Consider the following 23,834-nt stretch of genomic DNA (forward strand, 5'->3'; position numbering starts at 1 on the left):
GGGTTGGACTAGAAGACCTCCAAGGTCCCTTCCCACTCTTATTACAGTCTGAAGTAGTTTCAGAGTTATCTTCAAGGGCAACTTTTAGTTAGAAAAATAGAAACAGCTCAAAGCAGTCTGCCTCAATGTTAAATTTAGTTCTAGCTGGCACAGCAAAGAATGCAAAAGGAGTCTTGTTGAAAAGCAAAGGAAAAGGAGGAAGAGAAAAAGGAGAAAAAGAAAGAAAAATCTGATCAACTTTATGGGAAACCTATTAATGCATTCCAGTGATGCCAATTCTGAGAGTTGAAGTCCACAAGTCTTAAAGTTGCCAAAGTTGGATACCCCTGTCTTATAGGGCTCTTCCACCACATAGTATCAATTTTGTTAACTCTCAAGACTTTTTTTCCTGCTATATATTCAAAATGGGTTGTGATTAATATACATACATGTATATCATATGTATGTGTACACATGTGTATAGTTATATGTTTGAGAATGGCATCAACATTTCCTTTTTTAACGTGTGCCAGTGTGTTCACATAAAAATAGTGACAATAAAGGTTATCTTATCCTATCCCATCCTATCTGCAAAAACTGACTTATGCTTCATTCTTTTATAGAAATGTTGAAAATCAGTGGCTAATATCCAGTTATGGTATATTCGATCAGAAGAAACTACGAGTGAAGGATTGTTTTTCCTGCTTTTATTTTATTTATGTTGGTCCCTGTGGATTTCCAAATGTCTTTTTTCCTGCTTCATTATTTGAAATAGCAGCATACTCAACCCTTTAATCTTTATTCATCTGTGCATCGGAAAGAAACCAACTCACGAGAAATTTAAGGCACAAACCCTCCAAGGTTTGTAAGATTTGAGTATGTACAAATGAAGCAAATAAATCTAATCCTTCTATGGTTTAGTACTCAAGTGGATCCTTGTATGAGAAGATGATTTCTTGGTGGAATCTCTTTCCACACTTCATGCATTTATATGGTTTTTCTCCTGTGTGGATCTGTATGTGAATTAAGATTACTGCTATTGCAAAAACTGTTTCCACACTCCATACATTTGTATGGTTTCTTCCTTGTGCGGATCCTTTTATGAGAAACAAGCAATCCATTTTCATGGAAAGCTCTTCCACATTCCAGGCATTTTTATGGTTTCCCCCTCATGTGATTCTTTTAAGGATCCTGTTTCATGGAAGATATTTCATCATTCCAGACATTTATATAGCTTTTCCTGTGGGTTGTTTTATGAAAAATGAGATTACGTCCTTGACTGCAGCTCTTTCCATGTTCCAGACATTTGTACAGCATGCCAGAATGGATCCTTTTATGGGAAATAAGCTGAGTGCTCCCCCTGAAACTCTTTCCACATTCCAAACATTTCTCCAGCATGAATACTTTGGTGGGAAATAAGTGAGCTGCTTTGTTGAAATATTCTCCCATATTCCCCACACTGATACGATTGCTCTGCTGTGTGGATTTTTTTATCAGATGTAAGATGACTATTCCACCAGAAACCATTTCCGTATTCAAAACATATGTAATTTTCTGTACTCTGTGGGACAGAAATGAGCGTAGAGCTTTGACTAAAAGTGTTTCCACACTCTGTGCGTTTATAAGGCTTCTCTCCTGAATGGATCCTCATATGAATTTTAAGGGATCTATTTTCGCTAAAGCTCTTTCCACACTCCATGCATTTATAAGGCTTTTCTCCAGTGTGGATCCTTTTATGAGAAATAAGGTTGCTGCTCCGACTAAAAGTCTTTTCACACTCGGTGCATTTATAGGGTTTCTCTCCTGTATGGATCCTTTTATGGGATGTGAGGGAACTGTTCTTGCTGAAGCTTTTCCCACAATCTGTGCATTGGTATGGTTTCTCACCCGTGTGGATTCTTTTATGGGAAATAAGGTCACAGTTCCAACTGAAGGTCTTTTCACACTCAGTGCATTTATAGGGCTTCTCTCCTGTATGGATCCTTTTATGGGACCTAAGGTAACTGTTCTGGCTGAAACTTTTTCCACACTCCATGCATTTGAATGGTTTCTCCCCTGTGTGAATTATTTTATGGCAAACAAGACGACTCCGCTTAGTGAAGCTCTTTCCACACTCTGTACATTTATATGGTTTTTCCTCAGAGTAAATCCTTTTATGGGAGATCAGTTGACTGCCTTGACTAAAGATTTTTCCAAACTCTGTGTATTTATAGGGTTTCTCTCCTGTGTGGAGCTTCTTATGGGAAGTAAGGGACTTAAGTAGCTGGAAGCTTTTCCCACACTCTATGCATTTATATGGTTTCTCCCCAGTATGGATCCTTTTATGGGAAATAAGCTGGCTTCTCTTTCTGAACATCATTTTACACTCCGTGCAGTTATAGCCTTCCTCTCCTGTATGGATCTTTTTATGGAGAGTAAGGGTACTCCTCCGACTGAAGGCCTTTTCACACTCCGTGCATTTATAGGGTTTCTCTCCTGTATGGATCCTTTTATGATATATAAGGAAACAGTTCTTGTTGAAGCTTTTTCCACACTCTGTGCATTTGTATGGTTTGTCACCTGTATGGATCCGTTTGTGGGAAATAAGCAGACAATTCCATTTGAAATTCTTTCCACATTCTGTGCACTTATAGGGTTTATTTCCCATACTTTCCTTTCCAAGTAGGGGAAGAATAAGAGTGCCACTGTGACCTTTTTCACCTTCCTTGTATCCATATTGTTCTGTAGAATGAGGTTGGTAATCATTCTTTATATCTGACTTCTCTTCGAACATTTTCACTGTGTTCTCAAAATACTCTTCGTTATTTTTCCCAGTTTGATTCTGTTGTTCAAGAAAATAATTTATACTCCAAAAAGGCTGGGAAACTAAACTTTTCTGATTTTCATGTTTTGATACATTTCTTTGGCAACATTCTGTTTCCTTCTGATTTGTCATTTTTTCTGCTTCCCTCACAGGCCAAATTGTCTGGAGCGTTATCTCACAAGTCTTGTTCTGCTGCTCATTCGCTCCTTACAAGGAAACAAAAGTAAGATGTGATGAGATACAAAGAAATAGATTAAGACATAAGAAATTATTCTAAACATTTGGACGGAAGGTTGACATAAACAGCATTTTGAACATCTGTCATGTTGAACATAAATGATTGTCTAAAATTTACTGAACTCCGACTTTTGATATAGATCAAATTCATGAGTGAAAATGTACAATGTGGAAATGCATGGTTTTGTTTTTTATAACAAAATTCTTCAAATGATCTGCTGATTTTAATAGGAGGAATCTATGTAGTACAAGGTTGAACTACAGAGTCCTAGGTGCTTTCTGAGCTTGGTAGTTTGGCTGCAGATGTTTTATTACCCAACTAGGAAACTAGTTGTGATGTTGCTGTATAGTTGGACAATGAAACATCTGCAACCAAACCATCAAGCTGAGAAAGCAACCAAAAACTCCAGGGTTCCATTGATCTTAAACCAAAAACATATCAATGTTGTTGCATTGTTTTCCTTCATTAATCAATTCTCATTATATTACTATCATTATTACTATCATCATATTACATCATTCTCATTATATTACTATCAATTCTCAGCAGAGTTCATATGGAAGATTGAGGAATCATGGGTATCCTAAGAGCAGATGGCAGGGCTAAGTAAATGTGACCCATCCTTTGCTTCTGTTTCTGGACTATCTTTCACTGGCTATTCAAATCTCCTCTGATCACACAGACATGGTTAAAGAGAGAGAGAGAGAAAATTAAACATATATAAAAATATTAGAATGATTGGTTAAAAAAAAAATCTGAACCAATGCCGGAGGAAATGTTATATCTTCAAAGTCTTTTGGAAAGAAGGATTGATCACAACCATCCAGTTCTCTGGGAGAATACTATAGGTAGTTCTCAAGCAGTGGTGGTATTCTACCGGTTCGGCCCAGTTCTGCGGAACTGGTAGCAGCTATGAGCAGTGGAGACCAAACTGGTTCTCTTTGCTGCTCTGCTGCTGAGCCCACCTGCCCGCCTGGGCTCCCATACTCACCTTTATCCTCTGAATTTGAAGCGCAGCTGCTTTGTGTGGCACAGAAGAGTGCCACGCGGTAGCTGCTGAAGCAACTGGGATCATGCAAGCTTGCAGGTGGTGAGTTAGAATGCCTCTGTGCCTGTGCAAAGTGCGCGTATGGCATGCACGCATGCAAAGTGTGCGCACGTGTGCAAAGCACGCCCATCAAACCATACCCACTGAACTGGTGATAAAAATATTTGAATCCCACCATTGTTCTGAAGTAATATCTGTGAATTGCTGCAGTTTAAGTCAAGGTATCACATGACTGCACCTCATTTTTCAGCAGTTTTTGTGACAGTTGTAAGAGAACAGGATGGTTGGTTAAGCAAATCCATTTCCTCCCCATGGATGTTTTTTTTTTTTTTTTGCCAGACACCTACTGGAAGTAAATGCCTGTTCCTGTAAATATGGGAACAGGCAAAATAACATCACAACTTGCAGTCATGTTGCAAATGGCTACAAATGGTTATAAAGTACCCAAATGCAACTGTGCAACCCTGATAGAGGGGTGTAGCCATCATAAACTTGAAAACAGGTCATAGGTAGCTCTGGGGAAGTCCCTTGTAACTTTGAACAGTAGTTAAGCAACTGGTCGTAAGTCAAGGACTTCCTATATTCTACAAGAGAGATTGGGGTTAAAACGTTTAGGACAGCTAGAGGTTAAATATAAAGGTCTATTCATTTGAATGACCTGGACTCCCTGATTTTCCCATGTTTGACATTAAACTGAACTACTAATGGCCAACACAAATAAGTGGTAGATAAGAGTGAATGGAATTCAAAAAGGGCTTGTGGATGTGAAGGGACTCAAGACTGATGATGCATTTGACCCCTCTCTCAGGCTGTGTCTGGACATTCTTTCATCATCATCATTATCTTCCAAACCAATGTTTCTCATCCTTGAGAATTTAAGATGTACAGACTGCAATTCTGAGAATTGAAGGGAATTTTGGGAATTGAAGTCCATACATCTTAAAATTGCCATGGTTGAGAAACATTGATGTAGCCCTAACCATAACTCTTATATAAGCTACTGGCCTCATCTCTTCCTAGCAGAATAAGAGTTGGAAGGGACCTTGGAGATCTTCTAGTACAACCCTCTGTTCTGGCAGGAAACCATATACCATTTCAGACAAGGTTGTCCAATCTCTTCTTAAAAACTTCCAGTGTTGGAGAATTCATAACTTTTGAAGGTAAGTTGTTCCACTGATTGTTCAGTCAGGAAATTTCTCCTTAGTTCTAGGTTGCTTCTCTCCTTGAATAATTTCCATCCACTGCTTGTCATGCCTTCAAGTGCTTTGGAGAATAGCTTGACTCCCTCTTCTTTGTGGCAATCCCCGAGATATTGGAACACTGCTATGTCACCCCCTAGTTCATTAAACCAGACATACTCAATTCCAGCAACCGTTTACATGTTTTAGCCCCCGGTCCCTAATCATCTTTGTTGCTCTTCTCTGCACTCTTTCTAGAGTCTCTAGAAGTAGGGATGCCTTTTAACCAGTAATAGCCAATTTCATCCCATCACAAAATGTCTTCTCTAAAGGCCCAGCAGAGGTCCTTACCCAGAGAAGCCACATTCTGGGAATTTTCCTGCATGACTTCTCTATGGAGGGCTTTTTGGTGGGGATCTAGCTGAGACCATTCCTCTTCAGAGAAATACACGGCCACCTCCTCGAACGACACAAGACTCTCCTGAACAAGGAAAAAACAGGGACATGTTAGCCAACAGCTCAAGGAATTACCTGCTAATTCTCTCCCTTTGGCAACCAATTAATCTGCACATAGGTGTGTTTCTGAAGGATGCAAAATACTGTATATGAAAATGGCAGGGATAGCATGAAACATTTGTGGAAAGGCTAAGAAACAATTGCGGTGAAGATGTTGGGACTTGTGAAGATGGCTAAATTAACTTGCTTGATTAGAGTAAAAAGAACCCCTATGTTTATAGTTGGCTGGAAACTCCTTATTTTTTGTATAATGTGGAAAAAAGTGCACTTGATTTGTGCTTTTGATGATTAGAAAAAACTGGATATTAGAAAAGAATGAACTTTTTTGCAATTTCTTTCTTTCTTTTTTTTCCTTTTAATTTTTCCAAACTAAAAACTAATTTCAGTGATCTTTTAGTGAAAAAAATTATTATATTCTGGATCTCCTCCAAATCTGGGCTGACCACTTCTCAGTGGCTCCACTTTTCCTGATTGTTTACTATTTTGAGTTATGAAGACAACCATCTCAAATGCAGGACACTTGGGCCATTTACAACAATTTGAGTTGCTAAAGGATGTGTTGCAAGATTTGTGTATGACATTTTAGGTGGAGACAAATGAAAAGATGTGCTTAAATCAGACGAAAAAGAAACGAATATGGTGGTCATATACTCATTCTAAAGTCTTTATCCAGATTAGGTTTTGAGGAAAAAAACATCTTCAGGGCACTCCTTTCAGATCAAATATCAAATCAAAAATCAAATCAATCGTCATAATCGTCATAAACAAGCATTTTTACTAAAAAAAATTCTTACAACTCTGTAGACCAGGGTCAGATTCAATTTAATTGAGGGCTGCATCAGGGTTGTGTTTGACCTTGAGGGGCTGAAGTGGGCATGGCCAGCTTGATGTCACTGGTGTTGGGGAGTGCCTGTGGTGGCCAGAGCGCTCTGATCTCTGGCCCTCCTGAGCTCCATTTTCGCTGGTGGAGGGCTGTATCAACTCATAAAACATTTTGTATGCACGTTTTATAGTTGTCAACAGAAAGAAGTGGGGAGTTTCAAAGAGCAGGCAGCAGTGTAGAATCGAAAGTACATTCCATTTGTATTTTCTTCAGGACTGATTAGATGACTGAAGTTTCTGCCGCCCAAAAATCTGGAGAGCATGATTGATGACTCTTGGCTATGAATGTGTTTCGTTGGATGATACACCCACAGGGGTGGGGTGGAAAAGCAGGATCAAAGGTGACAGTGAATTATGTGTCTCAGTTGGCTATGCCCAGGCTAATGGAAGGCAACTGGATGGAAGTGAGTATTTACTGGCCGGGACCCTTTTGTGATGCCTACATGGAGTTCACAGTAGATATTTTTCTTTGTGCTCTAACAGAGAAACAATTGCTGCCATCTAGGACTGAACTAACCTTCCAAGTGGGAGGCGAGTGTCTGTACCACTAGGCCACCACACCACTCTTTTACAATATAGTATCAAGTGATAATTTTAAGTAATGCCCCCAAAGCTAGCACAAAATAGAATAAACTGTGTAGAAATGATTGAAATACCAAAAGAACAGAACAAAAATCTTTGGCAAAAATTTTCGGAACCAAATTAAAGCAATGTAAAACCATTAATGACAAAGACGTTAAATGAAGAATTTCAAAATCAAAAGCAAAGATGTGTTTTACAGCCAAACAGGTTATCAGGGGCATTTGCAGGGTAAGGGAAAAAAGAAATCAAAGCCCTGACCTTATTGATACATGCATCACATGTAGGCTGTGTTCTTCTATTGGGATTATCTCTCTCCCCATTCAACAGCTACATGAAACTGCCTAGGTAGCATCTTAACTTTAAATCACGAGGACTTCAACTCTCAGAATTCTGCAGGCAGCTTAAAGGGATGATTTAGGGATCTAGGAATTTGGTGGAATGCTGTCAGTACAGAGCTGACGTGCTTCGCAACAGAAAATTGGGCAATTGAATTATGACAAGCAGACAGATAAGCTAAGCTGAGAGTAACTGATCAAATACTGAATTCATATTTCCTCTTTCCATGTTGTGTAGAAGCAACAATATTATACATTAACCCCACAACATATCAGGAGGCCTCAAAACGGCTCATAGCTTCTCTGAAGTGCCTCCTCCTACCTGAACAGCTGGTTCAGTTATTTTTTCAGCTCTGCCAGTACAAGGATGGGATCCTAGAAACATCAGTGGAACTATTCCATCTTCTGTAAAGGAGACAAAAATGATGGAAGAAGAGTTTTTCAAAGTTAAATAACGGATGAGAAGATCCAGACAATGAGAGGTACTTGCAATCTTTCTATGGAATTTCACATCGCTTGGACAGAATGCCAGAGGAGTAATACCTCCTTAAAAAGCCTTGGTCCAGCTGGCCGGGCTGGTAGCACCTCGTAAGGGCCCCTTTCCAGGGTTACAGGATATGATGGTCAACAGTTTTGAAGGCGGAAGAGGGCTTTATGTCCCAACGGCAGATAAAATGGTAGAACCATCTTCTAGGAGAAGGGAAACTCTGATTTCAAACCTCCACTGCCTTGTAGCTATATCTATTATTGGAAAAGGCTTCAGAAGTCAACCTCGAGGCAAAATCTGGAGCCGGCGTCCTGGAAGCAGTTCGTGACTGTGTATAATCACATTCTGGTAACTTCTGCAATGCAGCTGGAACTAATTGTATAGGCTCTGCCGTTCCACTGACTGTTTCAGTGATGATGAGAGGGGGGATCTGCTGCTTGGGTAACAGTTTATCCTCCATATTAAATTTCCCAGGCCTCATGCTCTGGAGAGGACACTCCAGCTTTGCATACAGCATTGAAACAATACAGGAAGTGGTAGTTTCCGGTTTCATAGCACGATACCATAGTCTCTTGAGACTGAAAGATGCCAATTTGGACGGAATACATTCTTACCCAGTGAAGTGTCCTGATGTTGAATTTCCTCTGACAAATTCCTAGAAAGATGTGTTGGAGAGGAATTAGATGGCTCTTGCATTCCCTTGGAATGGTCAGGGACTATGTCCAAGAATGACCCCTGGAAGAGAAGTAGTAGGTAGAAAGAAAGGAGCAAGCAGAAGAACCACTGTTAAACATCTCTTCATATTATGTTGAGGAGACATTTAAGGATTCAAACACTGTTTGTAACTTTTAACATCCCTTTCAAGTCTCAAAATGAAGGTCTCTCACCTGCATCTCCGTCGTCTTCTTCTCTTCTACCTGGCTCAGAAGAAAACCTTCGGCCAGGGCCACCGCCTGAGAACTGGTCTCTGCTCCACACTCCCGAATCCAACTCTCAATTTCTGGGGGCAGGACAGCCAGGAGCTGCTCCAGAATCACCAAATCCAACATCTGAGCCTTAGTGTGTCTTTCTGGCTGTAGCCACTGATGGCATAGGTGGTGAAGGTGGTTGCAAATTTCTCGGGGCCCCTTAGAATCTTGGTACTGGATGCCCCTGAAGAGCCCGTGCCGGACCTCTGAACTGACAGTGTCCTCCTCTAGGACCTTTTGCTCAGTTTTTGCCCAGATATCCCTATAGGTCCAAGAATGAGCATCTAGGAAGCCTTTTTCACCTCCATCAAATGCTAGATATTCCTCCATTCTCTCAACCCTCTAGCACAACTTCAAATGTAGCTAAGAAATCTTGTGGTTCTCCAAGGGTCTTTTCATTCCAAGAAACTACGTTGTATAGAAGCCCTGGGGAAGCCTCAACAGCTTCTCCATCCTTTGCTCACAAGTTATTTTTGTACCTATGTGAAGAGAAATGGAATTAGAATAGAATACTTTATTTGGCCAAGTATGATTAGACACACAAGGATTTTTTTTCTCTCCAGTGCAGCTCTCAGTGTACAGGCAAAACAACTGAATAATAATGATCGTAACAATACTAATAAGAAAGAAGAGGAAAAAAGAAGGATTAGGGATGACATGATAGCCGTGTTTCAGTATTTGAGGAGCTGCCACAAAGAAGAGGGGGTCAACTTATTTTTCAAAGTACCAGAAGGCAAGACAAGAAACAAGAGATGGAAACTAATCAAGGAGGGAAGCAACCTGGAATTAGGAAGAAACTTCCCAACAAGTGAGGACAATTAATCAATGGAACAGTTTGCTTTCAGAAGTTATGGGTGCTTCATCACTGGAGGTTTTTAAGAAAAGACTGGACTGAAATGGTATAGGTTCTCCCGCTTGAGCAAAGGGCTGGACTAGAGAACCTCCAAGATCCCTTCCAGCTTTATTCTGATTGATTGATAATAATAATAAAAAAGCAAAAGAGGTTCCTAGGACATTCATCCAAGATGGAAAATAAATTTTAGGATTACAGATAGTGAGCACTACCAAAGAAGAAATGATTCTTATTCATATTTGAGTAAAAAAGTGCAGCTCACATTACACAGACAATTGCATCTGATAATAGGGGAGGAGAGCAGAATGCAAAATCTTCAGGATCAACAGTGCTTTTTCAGGAGGCAACTGGACTTCACTTTTTCTCTTGAAGACATTTCGCTTCTCATCCAAGTAGCTTTTTCAGCTCTGACAGGATAATGGGGAATGGAGGGAGTCAGAGCTGAAGAAGCTTCTTGGATGAGAAATGAAACATTTTCAAAAGTAGAAACAAAAAAAGTCCAGTTGCCTCCTAAAAAAGCACCAACCATGACCCTTCATCAAACCCTTGGACCACAAGAGGACAGTGTTCCCAATCTCAGCAACTTGACGGATGTATGGACTTCACCTCCCAAAATTCCCCAGCCATCTGTGTTGACTGGGGAATTCTGGGAGTTGTAATCCACACAACTTCAAAACCCTGATTTAGGAAGTCTTCCTCTTTGGATCCAGGATGGTAGGAAACTTTCCTTTTTTTAAAGTGAACACATTGGCATTCTCTCTCTCTCTCTCACACACACACAGAAGCAAAAACAATGCAACTAAAACCAAAACATGAGATGACAAACCACCACAGATGATAACAGATAATCAGAGTTGGAAGGGGCCTTGTAAGTCATCTAGTCCAACCCAGCACCCAAGCAGGAGACCCTACATCATTTCTGACAGATGGGAGTCCAATCTCTTCTTGAAGGTCTCAAGTGATGACACTCCCACAACTTCTGCGGGCAAGTTTCTCCTTATTTCCTGGTTAAATCTCTCCTTATTCAGTTTTCATCCATTATTCCTTGTCTGGCCTTCAAAGGCGCTTTAGAAAATAGCTTGACCCCTTCCTCTTCTCTGTGGCAGCCCCTCAAGTATTGGAAGACCGCTATCATGTCTCCCCTGGTCCTTCTCTTTACTAGACTAGCCAAGCCCAGTTCCTGTAACCATTCTTCATATGTTTTAGTCTCCAGTCCCCTAATCATCCTGGTTGCTCTTCTCTGCACTTTTTCTAGAGTCTCAACATCTTTTTTATAATGTGGTGACCAAAACTAGATGCAGTACTCTAGGTGTGGTCTTACTAAGGCTTTATAGAATGGTATTAGTACCTCCCTTGATCTTGATTGTATCCTTCTGTTAATGCAATTTAGGATTGCATTGACTTTTTTGGCTGCTGCTGCCGCACACTGCTGGCTCGTATTTAGCTGGTTGTCCACTAAGACTCCAAGATCCCTCTCACAGTTACTGCTATACTACTACTGATACTACTGATAAATTCATGCAATGCAGCCCCCATCTGCATCCCAGCTGCTTTCCTGCAAAAATTCCTCCCTTTCCAGTTGGAATTTTGCAATCTCTCTTTCTTCCTCCTTCCATGCAGTTTCTCCCCCCTTAAATAGAGGAGAAATGACTCGGGTGTGTGTGTGTTCTGAATGAATTCAGGAATTTATAAATAGGAAATTTATAAATAGGCCAGGAAAAAAATCGGGGAGGGGACATGAATAATCTGGAGCTTTGATTCTTACCCTCTACCCTCTCTCCTCTCTCTACTTGCCCTACATGCAAAGGAGTGGCAGTGCAACATGGGACCTTGGGCTCCCCCCCTTCCCAGGACTCCGGACTTTGGATGAAGCCTTCGCAGGTTTCCACCTGAACGCCTTTGCACGGGAAGAGCCTCTCCACACACCCACCAACTCACTACTGAGTCACGTCTGGATCGTGTGTCCTTCCAAAGCGGGGACGATTCCACGCAAGCTTCCAGGCGAAGGAATGCAGGATCCTAAGGAGGACCGGACGTTCGGTGACGTCATTCCTGTCCTTCCCTCTCCCTCCCCGGAAAACCCATAGGAGAATCTTCCCTTAGAAATCTTCCCTTTCCATCATGCAAAACGGGCAGGCGCATGCTCAGTTGCCCCGTATGACGCTGGGAGGCTGACGGCCCTTATAAACAAGGACAGAGTGAGCCCCCTGGTGGGCTCTCTGCAGAATGCAGGCGGTGTTGAAGAGCGCGCGGGGTTGAGGGGCGGGGAGTGGAAAAAGAGATTCGCTTTTGCCTCAGAAAACGTTAACTTCGTTTCTCCATGATGGTCTGTGGAGACTTAAAATCTATATCGACCGAATAAAGGAATTGAACTAATAAGTCGTAAATATGAATACCCAAAGACTCTTCTTTTCGTGCACATACCCGCTTCGCTCGGGGATCTTGTCCAAGAGAAGGATGGACCCAGATTAAAAAGGCGGGTTATTGAGGAGCCGTCATAGCGCCAATTGGAGGGACAAGTTAGCGTTGACAGAGTCACGCGAAGGGCCACGAAGGCTAAATTCCCTCAGCGGCGAGCGAATATTTCAAGAAAAGAGCCTTGAAACGGGGAAAAGGACTCCAAGCGATTCAACTCCGCAAAAGTTTTACCTCAGAAATGTCACAGTTCGTGCACAATTACTTCTTACCATTATCTCGGGATAAAAAAGAAATGCCTGCGAGATATATGACTTAAAATCTAGCTTCTTTTAATTCAGCTTCGAGAAGATTCTGTTTCCCTGTTTGTTTGTTTTTTTACAGTAATCCTTGTTTATGTCTGAAGTCAAAAAAGTGCTGAAAAAGTAACTCTGCAACTGGTTCTTGGTCCCAGTGGTGGGATTCAAATTTTTTAAATTAATGGTTCTGTGGGTGTGGCTTGGTAGTCATGTGACTGGGTGGATCAAAAGACAAACTTGCTTGAACAATGCTCTTAGCAACCAAAATTTGGGGCTCAATTGTGGTAAATTGAGGACTACCTGGATAAGTCTGAGGGCAGTAATATAGTTATATCACTGGATTAACATTTTCAAAAGGTTATTTAAAGAGATTCTGTTTTGTGTGACAAATATGCACCGTATAAAAATTAAAAACAACAGCTAAAATTACATCAATATAAAAATTGAAAGGGAAAAGTTAAAATATTAAAAGTTTAATTTTAATTAAATTAATTACCATTTTAATTAATTTGATTAATTAAAATTTTAATTAAAATAATTAAGTTAAAATATTAAAAGTTTTTATATTACAAATATTAAAAAATAACATTAAAAGGTCTTGGAAAATAAAAATATTTTTGCTGTAGTGGAAAGAACAAAGTAGGTGTGAACTGTGTTTCACAGGAATGGGCAATCTACAGCTATTCCCTGCCTCCCTCAAGATAGAGGCATTAACCCACTTTTCAGCTGAGGTTGTTTAAAATAAATTATGTTTTTAAGAATCACCATTTTCCACTGCATTTCAGGCAGGTGGTTCCAGTATGGCATAACAATCAATGATCTCACCACCTAGCATTCAAATACTCACTATCATTCAATTTCATTAATTAAAAATTTAATTAAGTTAAAATATTAAAAGTTTTTAATATTACAAATATTTAAAAAATAATATATTAAAAGGAATGGGCAATCTACAGTTTGTTTAAAAATAAATTATGTTTTTAAGAATCACCATTTTCCATTGCATTTCAGGCAGGTGGTCCTTCCCTCTTTCCTTTTTCTTTCTTTCTCCACTCCCTTTCTCCCATTCCTCTCTCTTTTTCTTTCATTGCACTTCCTCCTCCCCATTTTGGGTCTAGCAAGGCTCCCTGGAGCCTCAGAGCCAAAGTGAGGCACAGGGATGTGTGTGTGGCATGCACTTACCTGGGAGCCAGACGAGACTCCTGGGAGTAGCGGGGCAGGGTCGGCAGGGCCAGCTGGTTGTCGGAACTACCGGTTTGGTGAACTGGATGTAAAATTGACATCTGGTTCACCCGAACTGGCTGAATCCTACCCCTGGTTCTTACATTTATAACCATCTCAGGGTCTCAGAGGTGAGGACCACAGGATAGACTTTGTAATACTTACAACATGGGTTTTATAGTAGTGTTGCACTGGCTAAGATGGGCTTACCTTCTGTAGATTACCTCACATTTTGACCATAACAAGAAAGTTAGTCCTTCTGATACTTGAGCCCAAAATTTCTGTTGCTAAGTGAGACAGTTCTTAAGTGAGTTTTGCCCCACTTTGTGACCTTTCTTACCACCATTGTTAAGTGAATCACTGCAGTTAAGTTAGTAACCTGGTTGTTAAAGTGAATCTGACTTCCCTATTGACTTTGCTTGTCAGGTTGCAAAAGCTGACCCTGGGGCACTGCTACTGTCATAAATATGAGTCAGTTGCCAAGCATCTGAATTTGGATCATGTGACTATAGGGATGCTGCAACAGTCGTAAGTGTGAAAAACAGTCATAAGTCAGTCATAAAACAGTCAACAGTCATAAGTCATTTTCAGTGCTGTTGTAACTTCAAATGGTCATTTAAACAAATGGTTGCAAGTTGAGGACTACCTGTATCTGCTCTTAGCCTTCTATTCTTCAGGTTAAACACATCAAGTTCCTTTAAATATTCTTCGTAGGCTTTACCCCCGAAACTCCTCACCATTTTCTGGGTATATTTGGAAGGCATGTCCAAAAGTCCTTTTCAGGAGATAACTCTTACAATAGTAGCATCAAAGCTAAGCAGGCGTAATCTTGGCTGGGGTAAAAAATGAACATTTGAGCTTCAGTAAGAATTAGACATAAAGCAAGGTATTCAAAAATGTATTTATTTGTTAGATTTGTATCCTGTTTTTAGCAGTCCAAGTCAATGCATATTTCTGATTTCCTAAGCATGATCTGTGGGACAGATTTTCTGACAGTGAGTGGGCAAATGCCCCACAAGCAAATATCAACTAAATCAAGGCAGCCAGGAAAATTAAGGCAGAGTTAAACACTTTTTAGCTCAAGTTTCAGGAAAATTACAGGAAACCTGCATAGACTTCCAACTTTCACCTTCACAGTTGTCCAATAGAACAGGGGTTGCAAACCTTTGCTCCTCAGGGACCACCGAACTCATAATTTTAAATCCCACAGACCAGAATTTTGACTGATGGTGGCTTGCTGACATTGGTGCGAAAGTCGGTCCCATATTCCAGAGCTGCAGTAGTCACAGAAATGCCTCTTTGGTCATCCTGGAGCAGCTGCTCTTCCACCCGGGTGCACCGGCCTGCCATGGACTGGAGGAGCTGCTCCGGGATGACCAAAGGGCCAGTCTTGTGACTACTGCAGCTCTGGAATATGGGACCAACTTTCCCATCAACGTCAGCAAGCCACCCTGGGGCGGATTTCCTTCCCCTGCCATTGGTTTTTCCTTCCAGTTCCAGATTGTGTGATTCTACTCAAGGTAAGATTTGCACTTGGTCGAAGGGTCAGGGCCAGTGGGTGGGTGGGCCATATGGGCGGCACAGCCTTGTGTTCCTGCGCAGCCTGGACTAATTGCTTTGGGGCGACTGCTTTGGGGGGGGGGGACATTCCTCGCGGACCACCAAAATTTTCTCGTGGACCACCAGTAGTCCCTGGTCCACCAGTTGGTGGCCACTGCAATAGAACATAGAACCTTGCCTTAGAGAGGACCAAACCAAAATAAGACCCAAAGAGTTGCATTTTGGGTTTTTAAAAATCTCTTTTACTAGCATCATTCCAGTTTTAGTCTTCTTATACCTAAAGAACTCTGTATCTACTTTTCCATGGTGATCTTTTTTTAACACAAACCCTGGCTTGGGTCAGACCTCTGCTCTTGGACAATTAGTAATACTTTCCTTGCCTGAAATAGTACCATTTCTTATTTCTGTGTGAATTAAAGAACTTTTAAAAGAATATGCTGCCACTTTCCATTTTTTTGTAAGGGATCTGAGTCCCTAATACTAATTTCAAAAGTCTCTTCAAACATCACAATGAAATTTTGGTTCTTCATGTAACAGAAAAAGGAAGTCATCAATCACAAAGTTTAAAAAATTAGAATTATCTCATGATTTTGTCCTAGCAAACTCTTTTTTGTAATGCAATCATAGCACAACACAGTGGTGTCTCTCCGCTTGGGCAATGTTGCACTGGTTATTATGTATATGACCTGTGCTCAGTAAAATAACTGCTTGGTTAGTTTCCCCTTTCCAGTTGTGTTCTACTCTAGGACATGGTGCTCATGTCTGTTTTTTTAGCCAAGGGAGCCAGCACTGTCCAAAGACACATTTCATTGTCATGTGGCCAGCAGGACTATGCGTTGAAATGCATGGAGTTCTGTTTACCCCTGGAAAAGTACCTATTTATCTACTTGTATTTGCATGCTTTCGAACTGCTCTAGTCTAACCTAAAAAAAGGACAAGGGTGACATGATAGCAGTGTTCCAATATTTGAGAGGTTGTAACAGAGAAGAGGTGGTCAACCTATTCTCCAAAGTACCTGAGGGCAAGACAAGAATAGAGATAGAGCTATCTAGATACTTGTCTTCCTTTTCTAAAAAGCTCTTTATCTCTTAGGTGCTGACATCTGTTGTGGGCTATTAAGGAAAGTGGGGGTTGCTTTCTGACTCAAAAACACGTTTCTCCATTACTCCCCTTGGGAACATATAATATTCTGCCTTTTCTAATATTTCCCAAAATATTTCATTCTTCTAGGAGAGGGGTAGGTAGTGACTTTCTACAATGCTTTTCTCCAATTTCTTGTCCATACATGGAGGTCCAGAAGTAGTTCAGGGTCCCCAGAGGAGATATTGCTTCTTACAGTAATTATTAAAATCCTGGTCTGTGAGATCTCTCCTGATATTTCTCCAATGATTGCCATTGATGTAAACATCAGATTGAAGCATCTCGAAATGGATCTTGCATCAGAAAATGATAAATGCCTCAGGTCAAACTCTGCGTGGCACAAATTTGGGTACATTCTGGGACTGTGCTTGAATGTACATTTCCTTTCTCTCCTTTCCAGGTGAAGTTCTGTTTATCTCTCAGTCAAGAAAGTTACTCTAATCCTGCTGGTCTCCCTCTTGCTTTGCTTCTTGTGCTCCTTTTTCTTCATTGGCCGACCAAGGAAAGCCACCTGCCTTTTTTGACAAACGGTGTTCAGCATCGTCTTCTCAGTAGCTGTGTCTTGTGTTTTAGCCAAAACAATCACGGTAGTGCTGGCCTTCCTGGCCACGAAACCGGGGAACAGGGTGAGGAGATGGTTGGGGAAGAGCTTGGCCAACTCCACCATCCTTTCTGGTTGTGCTGGAAAAATTGTAATTTGTGCAATCTGGCTGGGAGTTTCTCCTCCATTTCCTGATTCTGACCTGCACTCCCAATCAGGAATTATCATCCTCCAATGTAATGAAGGCTCTGTCACCATGTTTTATATTGTTCTCAGCTACATGGGTTTCCTTGCTGCTATTTGCTTCACGGTGGCTTTCCTGGCCCGGAACCTTCCTGGTGCCTTCAATGAAGCCAAATTGATCACCTTCAGCATGTTGGTCTTCTGCAGTGTCTGGATCTCCTTCCTGCCCACCTACTTGAGCACCAAAGGGAAATACATGGTGGCCGTGCAGGTCTTCTCCATCTTGGCTTCTGGTACTGGTCTGCTGGCCTGCATCTTCTTCCCCAAGTGCTACGTTATCATTCTGAGACTAGATCTAAATACTAAGGAACATTTAATGATAAAAGTTGGTATCTGATCATGAAGTAGCTTCTTAGCCTCATAAAAATTATTGCAATTATTATTGAGTTTGTATGCTTGTTTTGACAATTAAGTTTATTTAAAATAAAAAGAAATAAACATACAAAGAATGTAATACTAACTTATGATAATAACCAAAGTGTAAAATTAATAATTTAAATTGTCATTGAAACTATGGAAGGACAAGACAAGAAATGAGATTTTATTACTATATAGGGCTGACTGACTGAATAAACAGACAAATGTTTGAAACAAGTTTACCAGTTGGTTTGTTGGATCTTGTTCAGTCAATTTAAAAAGAAAGAACGTCGCATGTTTCCAACTTTGTAAAGTCTTTATTTTTTGTAATCATTTGTAATATACAGCAAAGAGATGAATTTAGAGTCATTTTTGGAAAACTTTATAAATGCTTTGTGAAACTGACTCAAAGACTATGAAGTTAATTATGAAGAGTCTCTAGTGTGGAAAAAAAAATCTGTCTTGTTTGCTAATCATTTGAAAAACAAAACCTTAAAAGTTAATTACCAGAACACAAGATGATTGCTTTAAAGGAATCCTGTGATTTATGGGCTGGTAAAGTGCTTGAACTTTTTTTTTTAAAACAAATTTTATTGATTTTAACAACAAACAAACAAAACAAAACATCATTAAACATTAAAAACATAAAACCTCTTTCCATTATAAATCTTTACAAAGCAGATAACACATTATTTTATATCACATTTTTCTAATTTATCCCATTTCCATATAGACACATAAATTCCCTTTAACAAATTTCACATTGTTTCTCTTTACTCTTATTCAATAACATTTCTTTTCTAGTTTATCTGCTATTCAATCATCACATTTATATTTTCCTCTGACTTTTTTTTTAAAAAAAAAAACAAATTTTATTGACTTTACAAAACATACAAACAATCAAGGCATATTAACATAAAGAATCTTTCTGGAAGAATCAGTAAAACGTGCCAGATGTAATATGTATATTTACATTATCTGCTCATCATATCTTCTCCCGATTTCTCCTTTTCATTCTATTGTCCAGATTATATTTCTTACTAGTCAAAATTTTTGCCTTTTAAAAAACAATACACAAACAAACATAACATAGAACATAAAAAAACATCATTTCTGAAAGCTGCTTAATCCCGGGTTGAAACTCTTCGCACAGACACAAATTCAAAAATCATATTTACTTTATATGTCATTCCATATCTTATTGCCATTTTCAATTTTTTGTATAGCTTATTCCCTCTTTTATCTTTCTTAGTTTTATTTTGTTTATCTTATCTCAATACAATTCATAATACTTATCATTCTTTGTCTATTCTTTTCCAGTTATCCATTCATCTTTTTTCTTTAGATATACTTCTCCTGTACACTAAATGGAGTAACGTCTTTGACTCTTTTCCCTAACTTAATAATGCTTAATATAACACTTAATTTATATTGAGATTCTGGTTAGTACATTCTAAAATTACACAATAAACTTTATAAAAAAAGCAAGTACACTACAATTACAAAATGAAAGCCTATAACCCACCATAAATACCATAAAAGAGCTAATCATATATGCTAATACACATTTTACTCTAAATACACATATAAAAACACACTTTTATGTGCCTTCCAGGATCCCTTTTTCAATTAAATTTACCCATTGTCTCTAAATAGATTTTGTTTCTTTAAATCTTGCTTCCCACCATTAAGGTTTTCCATCCCCTCCTTTCTCTCTTGTTTATTTTTCTCCTTGCCTTTCTTACCCCATTGTCTCTCCTCCTCCCTTTTCTTCTTCTGCTTACCCCCTTTCTGTTGTTTTCTAACCTTATATCCACCTTTCATCTCATTTTTCTCTTTTTGGATAGTTTTCTCAAACCTTAAAATCCCCCTTTTCTTTTCCTCTTCCTCCTTCTCCCCAAAGAAAACCCATTGCTCATCCAAAATGGCTTCTTCTTCTTTGTTTCAATCGTCCTGTTGCGTAGTCATTTTTTCATAAGTACATACCACCATTTCTAAAAATTGAAAAAAGGTGCCCAAAGTATCTTTTCCATCTTGCTCTTCTTTCTTATATTTTTGGTATTGAGTTTTTAATTCATCCAAAAGCAATGCCATCATGAAGAGAAAGACCTCTTCAAAAACAACCACCCAAGTATTTTTAATCAAGAGTAATTCCAAAGAAATTCCAAAGTCACTAAAAGATCCAGATAAACTATTTCTTTCAATACTTTTTTTTTTTACCTTCTTCAATTTCTCTTTCTGGGGTTACTGATTAATCAAAAGGTTCCCATTAAAATGTATCTTTCTTTAAAGTTCTAGGCAATCTCCTCCTTTTTCAAGCTCTGCTCCAAAAAGTTTTGTTTTCCTTTCCCCCCCCCACTTACAACAGCAATTTCCCTTTAAACACTCAGAAATCCATACCTCCAATGCGGGCTTTCCAATTTCTGAGGATGTTAAGTCCAAAGTCCAAAGTCCTTTCTCCACAATTTTCAAGTTAAAATACCTTCGGTGCCCAGTATTTTCCAGTTCTGCCTTTAGTGTTTCTGTGGGGTGGGAGAGTAAATAGAGAAAAAGTTTTCCCTTGGCAGCTTTCTCCGCCGCTTTTCTCTTCTTAGGGATACAATGTATCTTTCAGGCAATAAACAATTCCACTCCAGGTTTTAGAAGTTGCTATTTTCCCGGCACAGCCAGCACTTTCACTTCTGAATCTTCTTTCTCCTTCTTCCTCCAGCACAATCTTTTCCAGCTGCCGGCTTCTTTATGGTGGCCATCACTGACCGCCGCTCCACCGCCTTGAGAAAAGGAGGTTAAGCTGGGTGAGGAGGGGGTCTGCGACACCCCCAAACCCCTTCCCAGATCCTCCCTATCTTCGGCTGCCTCTACAGGGCAGCCTTATCCTCCAGATCCGTCTGGATCGGAGGCACCAAGACGGTGAGCACAGCAGGGATCGTGGAGAGACGCGAATCCCTGGTGTCGCCAAAGCCTGGCAACCCGGAAGTCAAGTGCTTGAACTTTTTAATACTTTACTTAAATCAGAAATTATTAGTGAAATGATTTCCTTTAGGAGACAACTAAATCCTTTAGGAGACTACTGAAATAGATTTACTGGAGTTAGAAATGCACTTGGACGACCATTTTAAAATTGAGCAAGACATTGCAGATTACCCCTACAGACTGAAATACATACAGTTTTTTTGGAATTATTTCATGGAAAATACAAGTGGACTTAAAGTTAATAGAAGAAAAGATGACAAAACAAGAGTCAGAATCATTTATTTCATTTAAGAATGGTTGGGAGAAAAATGGAATATAACATATATACAATATATAAACATATGCACATACACACACACACTCACACATATGTGATGACCTGGGGCATGGCACAGAGATCACAAAGGCAGCTGGCAGTTCAGACTGTCCCATTATTGTTCCAAATTTCCCCAAATGCTCCCACATTTCTGGCAAATCCCAGAGCAAAGTGATCTTTCTCTCTCTCTCTCTCTCTCTCTCTCTCTCTCTCTCTCTCACACACACACACACACACACACACACACACACGCACTTATAGGTCTGCACTGCTTTAGCTAGCACTTTTTTAACGTACTCCCAAGTTGCTTTCAGTGTTGCCATCCACTTGGTCATGCTGATTGATGAGGGGCAATTCCCTTGGATACTCAGGCATAGGGACAAAGTCCATACCACTTACTACTCTGAAGGGGATTAGTCCTGTGCTACTGTGAACAGCATTATTATACGCAACCTAGGCAAAAGGCAGGAGATCCACCGAATTGGACTGCTGATAATTCACATAGCACCTCAGGTACTGCTCTATCATGGCATTCAGTTTCTCTGCCCTCCCCATTGGTGCTTGGATGAAAGGCCAAACTAAGGCTCTGGGATAACCCAATAGACCGCAGTAACTCCCTCCAGAACTTAGCCATGTAGTGGACCCCTCTGAGATAATTCGCCGTGGTACTGCATGCAGGTGGTAGATGTGCTTTAGGAACAGCTTGGCTAACTGGTGAGCTGAGGGTAGTCCGCTGCAAGGTATGTCAGGATTCCAGCAATCACCCTAATTAAATCATGATACTCGAGCCAAACTTCATAGAATTTATTAGAGGTGACATACTGGCACTGCCCTGTATGAAGCCAACTCTGGCATACGTAATTTACAGTCACCTGTGATCCTGTTTCCCCCCTCCCCCTGGGTGTGTCATAAACTAATTCTCCAATTGAGCACATTCATGGGCTGGGTGACATCATTCATGTCCTCATATTAAATATATTCATGGGCAAAAGCTCTGTTGTTTTAGTTACAATCTTTTAAAGATAAGAGTTGGAATGTACTTTTGCTTTCAAACTGCAGCACTGCTCTTCCAGATTTCCTACTTCCTCCCTCCTTTTTTATGGCAACTACTAAAACAGGAATAGGAATGTTTTATGAGTTGACACTCTATAGTTCTGGGTGTTTTTCCCCAGGAGTCTTTGAGAGACTCCTCTCAAAGAGAGTACATTATGATTCTTGATTCTTAACGAATGTATCTTTTCTTTATGTATACTGAGAAAATCTACACCAAGACAAATTCCTTGTGTGTCCAATCACACTTGGCCAATAAAGTATTCTATTCTTTTCATTGAAGGACAGCACCCAATTTCCTGGGTGTCGAACTATCTTCCTTCAGCATCACTTTCTAGAAATGTCCAGAAAGGAAGTACCACAACTATTTCAGACCAGTGCCCTCTATTAACATGCCTTTCACTAACATGCTCTTCTCCAGCTTCTCCCCTGCACATGCTGCACATGGAGGCCCAGAAATAGTTCAGGATCCCCAAAGGAGTTGTTGCTTCTTATATGATTATTAAAATCTTGGTCTGTGAGATCTCTCCTGATATTTCTCCAGTGATTGCCTTTGATGTAAACATCAGACTGAAGCAACTCGAAATGGATCTTGAACCAGAAAAGGATAAATGTTTCAGGTCTCACTCTATGTGGCACAAATTTGGGGACATTCAGTGACTGTGCTGCTTGAAATGTACTTTTCCTTTCTCTCCTTTCCAGGTAAAGTTCTGTTTATCTCTCAGTCAAGAAACTCACTCTCATTTCCATCTTGTGAGAATGCTTTGAATTCTTCAAACTCTTCCACAGAAACAAGAAGGGGATTGATTCAGCCTCATCAATTATGGACCTCCTCCTCCTTTTGCTGTTGCTGCTGCTGATATCCCAGCCAGTCTCTGGCAAGCTGAGAATGAAGTGCCTGCTGAGTTTGGAAGAGCAAGAGGGGAAAAAACTACGGAGCTATTACAGGCCAGGAGACTACCTCATTAGTATAATCTCCATTGCTACACTAATACCCCATTTCATGCTATCTTTCAACACAGGTCCTTATAATCAGTCTCCATCGTAAGTCATTCAGTGTGATGGAGTAGCACTTCCTCCATTTGCAGTCTTCTTCTCTTTCAGTTACTCCTGTATTGCAGGACTTGTCTAATTTCTTGAATCATTTGTATTTCCATGGCTTCACTCTTACGTCTTATTTTAAGAGACCCAAATCCAAAGATGGAGCAACCCCGCTCCCCAAAGTCCAAATTATTTTCCCATCTCATACAATCCTGAGTTAATCACAACTAACTTATTGAAAAGTTTGTAGTTGCCTCTGCCCAACCCATTCCTCCATTTGTTGATATTCAGTTCCCGATCCTAGTAGGAAGAGAGAATGAATTGCTTTTCTGGGTCTCTTATGAAAAGATTCTGTAACATCTTTGTTCCCTAGGCCACCCCTCTGGAAAACTTGCAAGAATCATTTTTCTCGCCACGTACATGTATACATCTGAACTAGACTCTGTTGTTTCTCTGTGTCATATAATGTATGTGGGTATACCCATAATTTTGTATTCATGTATTCTGTCATGGTTATGTAGTGTATATTGGCGATCCTTTAAAAGCTATATGCAATGAAATTTCATTTTATTATATGCAGATTAGTGCACATTCAAAGTGACAATAAAGTTATTCTAAGTTCTAAGTCCTCTTTGCTGATGATTCTATTGAATGATTTTGAATAGCAATAGCATTTAGACTTATATACCACTTCACAGTGCTTTATAGCCCTCTCTAAGTGGTTTACACGGTTAGCATATTGCCCCCAACAATCTGGGTCCTCATCTTGTGAAGAGAAAGAGGAACAAATGAAAATTTATTTTGTTGTT

At 40.0% G+C, this 23,834-nt stretch overlaps 1 protein-coding gene across 4 annotated transcripts; it reads right to left on the bottom strand.

Moving 5' to 3' along the window:
• Window positions 1-671: 671 nt before the first annotated feature.
• LOC113452161 (uncharacterized) lies at window positions 672-11,984 on the bottom strand. Of its 4 annotated transcripts, none has more exons than XM_026723596.2 (6): window positions 11,808-11,984; window positions 8,936-9,495; window positions 8,663-8,783; window positions 7,884-7,966; window positions 5,598-5,727; window positions 672-2,988 (listed from the first exon to the last, which is right to left on the bottom strand). In XM_026723596.2, exons 2-6 carry the CDS (start codon window positions 9,344-9,346, stop codon window positions 1,313-1,315), a joined length of 2,421 nt encoding a protein of 806 aa, XP_026579381.1. In that variant the 5' UTR covers window positions 9,347-9,495; window positions 11,808-11,984; the 3' UTR covers window positions 672-1,312. The 4 variants fall into 4 exon arrangements, with proteins under 4 accessions (XP_026579381.1, XP_087783991.1, XP_087783993.1 ...); XM_087927865.1 differs by having other exon boundaries at window positions 11,800-11,984; XM_087927867.1 differs by having other exon boundaries at window positions 11,759-11,984.
• Between the last annotated feature and the right edge of the window lie 11,850 nt (window positions 11,985-23,834).

Source organism: Pseudonaja textilis, chromosome 2 (assembly GCF_049901715.1).
Source record: "Pseudonaja textilis isolate UNSWEBS1 chromosome 2, rPseTex1.2, whole genome shotgun sequence".
NCBI lineage: Eukaryota > Metazoa > Chordata > Lepidosauria > Squamata > Elapidae > Pseudonaja > Pseudonaja textilis.

Bases quoted from the DNA above. Each gene is read 5' to 3' on its own strand.
- LOC113452161 (XM_026723596.2), bottom strand. From the start codon at position 9,346: ATGGAGGAATATCTAGCATTTGATGGAGGTGAAAAAGGCTTCCTAGAT. The intron at 8,784-8,935 runs GTGAGAGACCTT...CTTCTCTTCCAG, and splicing joins AGAAGACGACGGAGATGCAG to GGGTCATTCTTGGACATAGT. The intron at 7,967-8,662 runs GTAAGAATGTAT...TCTCCTTTACAG, and splicing joins ACATCAGGACACTTCACTGG to AAGATGGAATAGTTCCACTG.